The 12,176-nt window shown below is 43.2% G+C and overlaps 1 protein-coding gene across 50 annotated transcripts in view; it reads left to right on the forward strand.

Moving 5' to 3' along the window:
• The window catches only part of NEB (nebulin), a 392,273-nt gene that overhangs the window by 52,273 nt on the left and 327,824 nt on the right, over window positions 1-12,176 (forward strand). For all 50 annotated transcript variants that reach the window (XM_085645543.1, XM_085645542.1, XM_085645546.1 and 47 more), the window contains one exon: window positions 4,902-5,018. In XM_085645543.1, the coding sequence (XP_085501669.1) occupies window positions 4,902-5,018 (117 nt within the window). The remainder of the gene's footprint in view (window positions 1-4,901; window positions 5,019-12,176) is intronic.

The following is a 12,176-nucleotide window of genomic DNA, read 5'->3' on the forward strand; positions in this document are numbered from 1 at the left end:
TTTTAATATATTTTATAATGTAATAATGATGTAATAAATAAATATATATATATAGAGAGAGATATATATATATATAATATGTTTGTTGGATATATATATATATATATATATATATATATAACAAACAGGTAGCAACAAACAGGAGAGAAACCTCAGGAAGATAGATCGTTCACTTTCTGAAGAAGGGAAAAATGATTCCAGAAATGAGTTTGGCCAATGATACTTTGATGCCTGTGAGACCTGAGATGGAGCCAGCTTGCAAGTAGTTGAAAATAAAGGAAAGTGAACGATCAATCTTCCCGAGGTTTCTCTCCTGTTTGTTGCTACCTGTTTGTTGGAGATATATATATATATATGTATATCACGAAGAGATCCTTTTGCTTGAAGGACACCATGGGGTACTTCAAACAGGGGATTTATTTCAAAGAGCATGGGCATAACGCGTTTCCGACATTGCCTTTCTCAAATGCCCGCTCCTCCCCCGATCAACCACAGTTCCGTTTAAATTCCTCTTGTCGTTCCGCCATTAGTGGCTCTCCTGATAGGCCAGTTAAAAGTCACACACAGACCTGCAATTCCAGTAGTAAACTGCAAGCCCCATCAGGCTCTCTCACAGCATGCTAGGCAAGGGACTTCTGCCGGCAATGTGTGTAAAACAAACCATCAGGATAACATTAAGAACGCTGTTCAGGGCTGTATATATATTCTTTCAAACACTTTGAAAAGATAAAGTGTGGCGCACACACGAACTTATATGTCAATGATTAATTTATTTTGCTTTCATCGACAGACAAAAAAAAAGAAATTATATATATATATATATATATATATATATATATATATATATATTACCTACTGGCGGTCGCCAGTAGGTAGTTATAGTTAGGACCACGTTTCCATAGGAAATCCGCAACATTCTATTTTGAATAACTTTGGCGCCGGTCGACGAATCCTCGCGAATTTTTCAAAATAGGTGGGGCGCTACGCTCCGCTCCTACCCTGAAAGTCTCGGGGGGATTCGTCAAGCGGGGGCTGAGATAAAAGGGGGGTACCAAAACGCGTTTTTCCCATGCATTTTTCCATAGGACCTTTGGACACAGCTACAGCCCGAACGGCTGAACAGAATTACTAGAAATTTGGCAGAGAGGTAGTCCTCAGGTCAAGGAAGTGCCTTTTGTAGGTTTGGTGTAAATCTGTTCAGTAGATTCTGAGAAAATAGCCTTTAAATCAATATATATATCTGAGCCAGCTTAAGGTGCGCTTACGGTACGCTTACCGTACGCGTACGGTGGCGTGCGCGATTCTGATTGGCTCTTAGATCTTAGTAAACATTCGAATCGGCCGAAACCAGGAAGCGGCGGCCGCCATTTTCTCTCTCGCACTGAGAGTGTGGATTAAAATACAATGCACAAAAACATGTAAAGGGGCTTTTTGGACAGCTCCAAAACACCTTGCCATGTTGAGGGAGTCCCCAAAGATCCCCCAAGGCCAAAAACGGAATTTTTATTTTTTCGCTAATTTCGCCGATTACGCTTACCCTACGAGTACGGTAAAAAAATATTTAAAAAAAAAAATTATCCACACTCTCCCCACCCCGTGTGCAAATGGTGCCCGAAGGGCACCATTTGTGCATGGTTTATTATTTGTGTGAAAAATGTAAATATTACCTTTCAAAACGAAGTGCATCATATGTCCTCCATGTGCGCACGGTGCGCGAAGCGCATCGTGCGTACATGGCCCATCTAGCATAACGTGGGCACGCGGTGCACGTAGCGCACCGCGTGCCCACCGTGCGTGCACGGCACTAACTGCGTAAAGTGGGTGCGCGGTGCGCGAAGCGCACCGCGTGCTCACTGTGCACGCACGGTGCGCGAAGCGCACGGTGCACGCACGGAACGAACTGCGTTAAGTGGGCGCGCACGCCACGAATGGCGTAAAGTAACTTAGCATTTAAAAAACCGTACAAATTCACTGAAAAAACCATAGGTTTCACACACGTTATAGTTAGGAATTAGCATTTAAAAAACCTTGCAAATTCACTGAAAAAACCATAGGTTTCACACATGTTATAGTTAGCGGAAATTTTACTGATAAAAAACCAATGAAATTCCCCCGTTATAGTTAGTGCAGGCAACTATAACTCACGCGACCGCAATCTTCTGCTGATGACATATGTGTCTTTATGAAAAAAAAATATTTGTAATATATGTATAGCTAAAAATTTATGGAAGAAGACATGGGCAAATAAGTGTCTAAATACAGTATTAGCATCAGCAGAGGATTGCGGTCGCGTGAGTTATAGTTGCCTGCACTAACTATAACGGGGGAATTTCATTGGTTTTTTATCAGTAAAATTTCCGCTAACTATAACATGTGTGAAACCTATGGTTTTTTCAGTGAATTTGCAAGGTTTTTTAAATGCTAATTCCTAACTATAACGTGTGTGAAACCTATGGTTTTTTCAGTGAATATATATATATATATATATATATATATATATATATATATATATATATATATATATATATATATATATATACACATCAGCTCTCCACGCCTGCCTTTCAATCAAGACAGACTCCAGCATGCTCGAGATCGCTCAAAGACGCATTATTGGCAAAAACAAACTGTAACGCGTTTCAGCAGCTGCCTTTGTCAAACCTATAGTGGTTGCCATTGTAGTTTCATTATATACATGTTCCTGTGCCATTAGCAAACCCTAAAGTGACAGTGCATGGTAAACATTTAAAGTGATAAAGTGCTATTGAATCTTAAAGTGACACGTGCTTATTGCCACTGCATAAATCATGCTTTACAATACAAAATTTGATTGAAAGCTAAGTCTGCGCATTAATGTTATCCTTGCAACTGCGCTGGGTTACTTGTCAAGAGAATTCTTACTTACTCTCAGTGCCAAATTCATTATTGAAACTGGTGCATCAGAAAGTAAACCCTGACTTCTTTGTAACAAGGACCAAATCTCATAAAGAGCAAGTGCCCAAGGCAGCCAATTGCCTCCCTAGCTCAAAATAAACAGGGACCTCAGATAAATTACAGGCTTAATGAATATATATATATATACCAATAACATAACATCTAATAAAAACATTCTATTATAAATTTAAACAATAAGCTTTTCAAAATCTTTAAACTTAAATTTCCCACTCCAGTCAGTGCAACAGAATGGAAAGTGTTGGATAGCGAAGGAGTAAAAATTACTATTCCAACACCAGTGAGTGCAACAGTAGGAAAATTGTTGGATAGCATGGAGGTAAAAATAACTATTCCCACTCCAATGAGTGCAGCAGTAGGGAAAGTGTTGGATAGCGGAGGGGTAAAAATGACTATTACCACTCCAGTGAGTGCAACAGTAGGGAAAGTGTTGGATAGTGAGGGACAACATTTACTCTTCCCACTCCAGTTATTGCAACAGTAGGGAAAGTGTTGGATAGCGGAGGGGTAAAAATCACTATTCCCACTCCAATGAGTGCAACAATAGGGAAAGTGTCGAATCGAGGAGAGGTATTCCCACTCCAGTGAGTGCAACAGTAGGGAAAGTGTTGGATCACGGAGGAGAAAAAAATTACTATTCTCACTCCAGCCATTGCAACTGTAGGAAAAGTGTTGGATAGCGGAGGGGTAAAATGTACTATTCCCACTAAGGTCACTACAACAGTATGGAAAGTGTTGAATAGCAGAGGGATAACATTTACTATTTTCACTGCAGTGAGTGAAACAGTAGGGAAAGTGCTGGACAGAGGAGATATCAAATTTACTATTCCCACTCGAGTCTGTGCATCAATAGGAAAAATGTTGGATTGCGGAGGGGTAAAATTTACTATTCCCATTCCAGTGAGTGGAACAGTAGGGAAAGTGTTGGATAGCAGAGGGATACAATGTATTTTTCCCACTCAAGTGAGTGCAACAGTATAAAGCTGTTGCCTGGTCCATAGAGAAATCTGACCTCCTGGCCTGTTGCCAGGTAATTGTGACTAAGTTTCTAAGATCCCTTGGCCATGGGTGTTGATTCACCAAAATGCCAGAGATAGAGGCAGGGACATCACATACCCTTTGACCTTACTGACATCACAGGAAGTAACATCATGTGACGCTTGACACCTAATTCTTTCCAGGTCCATTTTTTTATTACACTAATAGTGTATAATAGAATATAAAATGAAAAACAGGCAGAAAATAAGGAATGACAACCTGCCCTCCCTCTGTTCTTGGCACTGATTTTGTTATCTCTGAGGCCAGGGGTCGCAAGCAAGGGGCAAGCCAGATGGTCGTAGCTGCAACTCCTAAATGATGTCCATCTTTGTAAAGAGCTGGAGTTGTGATATTCTTGGTAATGAGATCCAATTTTACTGCTGCAGTTCATGGGTGAAGGTCTTTTGTGGAGTTACAACTCAGTGAGACAACCATCTTATTAACTGTTTGGTGTGATCGGAAGTACACAAGTTCGAGTCTGCCTGGGACATTCTGAGTTGTATGAGGTCGGGAAATAGAGCACTGTTAAATAGAATAATAGAAACAGCTACCATTTAGAAATGGCATAAATGAAGATATCTATCTGTCTATCTATCTATCTATCTATCTATCTATCTATCTATCTATCTATCTATCTATCTATCTATCTATCTATCTATCTATCTATCTATCTATCTATCTATCTATCTATCTATCTATCTATCTATCTCTATATATATATATATATATATATATACACACACACACACACACACACATAATTAAGAACTGGCATGGAACACCAGAGATATACCTTCACTGGTTGTTGATGTCTCACTCTGTGTTTTCCCATGTTAAAGATGTCCTCTTTTGCTCTGCATTTTCACAGTGTGGTTCAATTTTAAGACTAATGTGTATTTTATGTCCTACAGATAAAATATAAAGCCAATTATGAGAAGTCCAAGGGTCCCACCGGCTATCACATCCTTCCTGCAACAGAGAACCCCCTCCTCATGCGACTGAAATCTGCTGGCCAAGCCCAGAGTGACGTAAGTGCAATACACTGCAGTTAACTAGACCATTTTCAGGGTTTCATTGCCTACTGAAGAACAGAGGGACAAGGAATATATGTCCAAGGGTTAATTTGAATGGAAATGCTTTGAACAAGTATTACTTACCTAACGTGTGTGAGGCTTGATAGTGTACTTATGTGCCTAGAGTACAAATTAGTAAAATAAGGATAATTTCCAGGTGTATTTTATTATCATGAACGTACAGTAAAGACATAATTGCTACACAGTTGGCATATATTTTGCTTCCCAGATATCCACTTACATCTAAACTAATATGTGAGGTGCATTCCAAGAAGATTCAGTCAAAATCTATATTGGAAATAGGTTTATTTACAGAGGAGAGCTGCTCTCAGTGGAGGGGGGCTTGATTTGCCTGGGAGTTTGGAATTCATATTTCTTGAGTCATACTATGCTATTTTGACTTATCTCATACTTCTGACCTGCTGTGACCGCACTAAGGATGTAGGAGAAAGGTTACCCTGCCTGGACAGTATGTCACTTGGATGTACTGCTGGAGAAATCTTGCTTCTCTATCACTTTGAAGGCACCATGAAAGAAACCTTACACTGCTGGGTTAGCATATCAGTGATATGGCACTGCTGGAGAAAGCTCACATTGCTGAGGTAATGCATCACTGAAAAGGCACTTGTGGAGGAAGTTCAGAGTGCTGGGTTAGTGCCACTTAGAAGGCACTTCTGGAGAAATCCTTCACTAATGGGACACTAACTACATCAGTGATAAGTCACCACTGGAGAAAGTTCACACTGATCAGGACATAAGCCATTGAGAAGGCACTTCTGGTGAAAACTTGCACTGCTGGTTAGTATGTCACTGAAAGCGCACTGCTAGATAAAGTTCACACTACTGTGTTAGTGTCACTGAGAAGGCAATACTAAAGAAAGCTTACACTGCAGGGATACTACATCAGTTATATGGCACTGCTGGGGAAAGCTGGCCCTCCTGAGGTAATACATTACTGAAAAGGCATTGCTTGAGAAGGTTCACACTGCTGGTTCGTATCACAGAGAAAGCACTGTTGAATAAAGTTCACACTGATCAGGTAATATGTCATTGAGAAGGTACTGCTTTTGAAAGTGGGATATCACCGAAAATGCACTGCTAAAGAAAGTTCAAAATGCTAGGTTTGTGTTATTAAGGCATGACTGATGAAAGCTGACACGGCTGCAGTAATACAGCGCTGAGAAGGCACTACAGGAGATAGCTTACACTGCTGGGAAGTATGCCACTGAAAAGGCACTACTGGAGAAAACCTACACTCCTAGGGTAAAATATTACCGGGAAGTAACTGCTGGGGAAGTCTGACACTGTGGTTCAAATACATAAACTAGGAGTGCACTGCTGGAGATGGCCACAATGTTTAGTTCATGCATCACTCAGCAATCTTGCACTGCTGGGGTATTATATAATGAGAAGTCACTGCTGGGGACAGCAGACACTGCTAAAGTAATACATAAAGTGTTTTCGGACCATCAAGGGGGGCCCAGATCTGGACCAATTGAGATGCATGTGATGACCTAACATTACCTTTGGTGATGGACGAAGATCGCAAAGGTAAGAATATCTTGGGCATTGGATATGATCACCTGAAGCTGGTCATTGTTATTTTAATTATTTATTGGATGTAAATATTTACAGACACAATTGCCATATTATGCACATTTAGGGTCCGATTACGATGTCATTCGGAAACTCTGCCGACCTCGGTTTCGGAATCGTTTTCGACCGAATCTGGTTCTGCAAGTCCGACCGACCGATTACGATGCTTCCCATCATCGTTTGGTCGGACTCGCATTGACCTCAATGGGAGCCTATGTTCTGAACGAGAACACAGGCTCTCATTGAAAAAAGGGGTGGTTGGGGAAACCTTGCATCCTGTGGTGGGCACCCCATGGGGCCTGCCACATTGTGCATGCTTGGAAAGAGGGGTCCCTTGGGTCCCCTCAAGTGTCCCAACCGGAGGCCTTCGGGAGAAGGGGGGTCTGCAAGGGGCCTGATGAATACAGGCCCCAGCTAGGCCCGCAGGACACAAGGGTTCGCTCTCCTGTAATGGAATCTATAAGGAAGTTGGCACGGAAACTGCAAAGTACAAAGACAGCATTTATTAACCCTTAAGGGTGGTCCTACAATCCACACAACACTCTTCAGTATTGCATAGAGTAGCACAAAGAACTTGCGTACACGGTCCCCTTTTATACACAATAGAGGGGCTCGTAAGTGGGTGGATACAACATGAGGCAAGGAATGTTACCTTTTATGGACATTTTCGATACAAGATCAATATGTGGGCGGAGCTGACACACTCCTTGAGCCCGCGAAAACATGGTCAAGCAAGGCTAACTGATAGCAGATGTGGTCAAGTCTGGCCATGCGCCAGATGGACAAAGGAGCTATTTATAGACTGTTACTAGGCAGATTACAGGAGCAACTAACACAGAGGTTGGACTCTTCTCCTGGGGAACACGTGGAAGCATGACAGTACAAAATGGAGTCCAAACTTCGGTCAACATAACGGAGAAAACATGCTCTATAAGAGGGGAATTAATGTCTTTAGTAAATGCTTAATCACATCGCTGTCTCAATTTACAACAGACGACCCTTTCAGCATTTACTGAAGACATCCGGCTTGTTAGGATAATCATCATGTATGTCAATTGTCATCATTTCCTCAACTTCTTTAGCTAAACGTTTCTGGTGAGCAACATTGGCAATAGTTTTCTTATCGGGGATACAAAATGATGCACATAATGAGCAGAGTAAAGGACCTCATTGAACGCAGATACAGCATGAAAACAGAACCGCTACAATAATGCAGAGACCAGTTAGAACCTTCCATCCCCAAGCAGTAATTAACGCCCAAAACCATCCAGAAAAGGACCAAGTGCCGTTTTCTGTATGGATCTCAGCTGCAATTTTATGCAGTTTATTGATGGCATTATAAACTGATGGCGTATGATCAGGGATGAACACACAACAGCTACTTCCAATAATTTTACATGCTCCTCCTCTATCAGCTAGCATAACGTCTAATACCATACGATTCTGCAATGCAACAATTCTAGTAATTTGCAATTCCTCCGTAAGATTCCCAAGTGCAGCAGCGGTCTGATTTGTCACCGCTTCTACCACTCTTGTTAATCTTCGGATCTTCCTACTGTTCAGGGCAGCTCCAACAAAGAAAAACAGTCCTAAGTTAAAATCAATATACTGCTGCAGACTGGTATCAGTCTGATCTACATCGTCAAGTGATAAAGTACGTTTATACCTATTTACAGTCACATTATTCAATAATTTCAGATCCTTATGATAAGATGCGGGAGCTAGGAATACAGGAGGTAATAGAAATGATACATAGCATACCCCAGACCACCCAGCCGGCAGACGGTAATAACCTTTATTTCCACACACAAAGTACGAATTATGGGAGGCTAAAAAGGTACTATTGTTCAACCCATCAATATTCAGAACAGTAATACAATCACTAACACCAACAGGAATAAAACCCACACTCTGGACACACAGGTCCGCTTGAGCTTGTGCTACTTGAATCACAAATTTGTCCTTTCCCACAGTGTCTCTTGTGTTCGTGAAGATGTAGGGAATGGATTCATTGTCTGGTCGGTACTCTTCCCACTCCCAAATTGTCCCATTCGCTTGTGAATACCCATTTTTGTCTTGATGGCATTCTTTATTGAGTCTGAAGAGCAATCGTCCCACTGTCGGTTTCCGAGTAGCAAAAAGCAAAGTATACCATGCTCTACAAGAGCCATTATGAGAGAAAGGAAGTGGTATAAATGGCGTTCCTCCTTTCTTCTGATGAGCTGGCATCATCCCACATATCCAACAGTTCGTAGCATTCGTAGCAACGTGGGTATGATGCAGCATCTGGATGAAAGTGTTATTCAAGTAAGACTGTCGATGCTTCAACTCTTGATATGGTAATGTATAAAAGTAGTGCTCCTCAGGCACCGGAGTTGTCAACACAAGAATCTTCCGAGCGGGTGTTACATCCTCCACAAACCATGTGGTTATCCCAACAATGGCTACTGTCAACATGAACCCTAATGCACAAAGGATTTTCTTTTTCTCCATGTCAAGGTAAAAATAAAACCCAATATCTTCCTGAAACTAAAAGTCTGTCAGAACTCTTCCCCTTGGGCAGCGGTTGATTTCTTCACCAGCGGGCCAAGACGGGTGTCGCTACACTAATGCAGGGCTGATCCCCCCCCTTGCCTCATCGGCTCTCCGTTTCACTAACCCAAGGGCCGTTCTGACAGTATGTCCCGGTACTGGAAAACTCACTTCCTTGGTCGAAGATGATATCGCCTTCCTCCAGGAGTCGCGTGGTCCGGAAAGAGCTCCTCGATGGCGTTTGGCTCCGCAGCACGGCCTGTCTCTGCAGCCAAAATTTCTCGTTGATCGGTCAGCACGGCAGGTTCCACCAATCCGGGCGGCACCTTCCTACAGTGCAGGGAATGGATCCAATTCTTTCTGTTGGAGACTCGCACAGCCGTCCTCGTTGCGAGGAGGACCTGCTCAGGACCCACCCATCTCGGTTCCAAGCTGTTCGTCCTGTCGAAAACTTTCACCATCACGTGGTCCCCAGGCCGGAGACCATGTCCTTCACCGGTAGACCGATCAGGGAGCGCCTCTCGGACCTGTTGATGGATAGAAACCAAGTTATCCGTTAACTGTGCCAGATAATCGCTCATCATTACACAAGGTACATCATACACAGCCTTAGGTCTTGGTGGACCCCAAATATTCATTGGGCGTCCAAAAACAATTTCATAAGGTGTAAGGCCAGTTCGAGAGTGTGGTACCGATCTAATTGACAATAACGCCAGTGGCAGAGCGTCTGGCCAAGTCAAAGACGTTGAAGCTTGAATTTTAGCGATCTTAAGCTTCAGTGTACCATTATATTTCTCAACTAGGCCTGCAGACTGAGGGTGAAACACGGCGTGGAACTTCTGAGTGATGCCTAGGCCCTTCAAGACATACTTTATAACATCCGCTACAAAGTGAGGGCCGTTATCACTCCACAGAAGTCTACAGACGCCATATCGAGGGAAGAACTCTTTCAGCAGCAACTTCGCAGTAGTCATTGCAGTATTGTCTTTCGTAGGGTACGCTTCAACCCATTTGCTGAAAGCGCAGACCACTACTAGAACATACTTCAGATTGTTACAGCGCTCAAGCTGGATGTAATCCATCTGCAAAACCTCGAAGGGCGCAGTAGGTGTCACAAATCCTCCTGCTGGAGTTCGAGTGCCCTTTCCTGGGTTATACCTCAGGCAGATCATACAGGTCTGCACCACCCTCTTCGCTGTGCTAGCAATCTCTGGATGCTCCCAGACTTGGGTAAGCAATTTCACAATTGCGGAAGCTCCAACATGTGCTAGCCCATGTGCCATCTGAACCATAGGCTGTACAAAAGCCGTGGGTAATTTCCATCTATCCATCTGCTTATTTCTCCAGCAGCCCTCGTCATCCAGTTCTCCCTCACTAGCCCATTGTTCCCGCTCTTTGTCAGAAGCGGTCCTTTGCATTTCTCGCACTCCCTCCTTCGCATCATGCCATCTTTCCACCTGTGACTTTACTACATACATGGCAGTAGCACCGGGCTGCATCGCAGTCTCCCGTGCTACTCGATCTGCCAACGCATTCCCTTCTCCAACTTTATCAACTACTTTCCTATGGGCGCTACACTTAACGATGGCAATTTTCCTCGGATATGTCAATGCGGTTAAAAGATTATGAACTAACTCTCCATGCATTATCTGTACTCCATGTGACGTCAAAAACCCTCTCTCCTTCCAGAGTAGGCCGAAGTCATGCGCTACTCCGAAGGCATAGCGGCTATCTGTATAAACATTCACACACAATCCTGTACTGAGCTCACATGCTCGTGTTAATGCTATCAGTTCCGCTGCTTGAGCTGATTTCTGTGGTATGCGTGCTGTCTCCACTATCGTTTGCAATGTGGTAATCGCATACGCTGCTGAAGTCGTACCATCTGGTAGCTTCAGACATGATCCGTCCACCCACAGTTCTCCATCTACATCTGGAAAGGGCGTATCCTGGAGATCAATACGACCCTTTGTTTGTTATTCAGTCACAAGAATACAATCATGCGCTTTCCGCGCCTCAGGCTGGGTTTCGGGGTATGGCAACAATGTTGCCGGGTTTAACGTTACGCACCTTTTTAACGTAATATGAGGAGCCAAAAGCGTCAACTCATATCCCGTTAAACGGGCGCTGGTCAAATGCTGCGTCTTCGTTTGATTGAGCAGGGCATCGACAGCATGGGGGACTAATACCAACAGCTTATGGGATAACACAATTCCCTCGCTTTGGTGTATTGACACAGCTGTCGCCGCAACCGAGCGAAAACACCCCGGTAATGCTCGGGCGACAGGATCAAGTACAGCCGAAAAATATGCACAAGGGCGCTGCTTATCGCCGTGCATCTGCACTAAAACTGACAATGCACATCCATCTTTCTCATGCACATACAACGAAAAGGGTTTTGCATAATCAGGGGTCCCTAACACTGGTGCTGAACAAAGGGCCTGCCGTAGTTGCTGAAAAGCAGTATCACACTCATCTGACCAAGGGATTGGGATAGGCGTGTCCATTGTCAAGAGGGCTAACAATGGCTTAGCTATGTGCGAAAACCCCAATATCCACTGTCTACAAAAAGAAACAAGATCCAGAAATGCACGCACATCCTTCTGTGTGGACGGTCTCGGTGTATCCAGAATTACTTGGATACGATCCGGTGTGAGTGCACGTCCCTCCTTAGACAAAAGGTGACCCAAATAAGTCACCTTTGGTCTACAGAATTGCAATTTCTTCCTAGACACCTTATGATTGTGGGATGCTAAAAAGGAAAGTAAGGATAACGTACTTTTTTCACACAACTCCAGGGTGTCAGCCGCCAGCAAGATGTCATCGACATATTGAATGAGGGCGACACCCTCGAGCAGAGCAAAGGAATCCAATTGCCGTTTCAAAGCCTGACTGTAAATGCTAGGGCTTTCTGTGTAGCCCTGGGGAATCCTACAAAAACGATAAGATCTATTATTTAATGTAAACCCAAAAAGATATCGGCTA

Source organism: Triturus cristatus, chromosome 3_1, assembly GCF_964204655.1.
Source record: "Triturus cristatus chromosome 3_1, aTriCri1.1, whole genome shotgun sequence".
In the NCBI taxonomy this organism is placed as follows: Eukaryota; Metazoa; Chordata; class Amphibia; order Caudata; family Salamandridae; genus Triturus; species Triturus cristatus.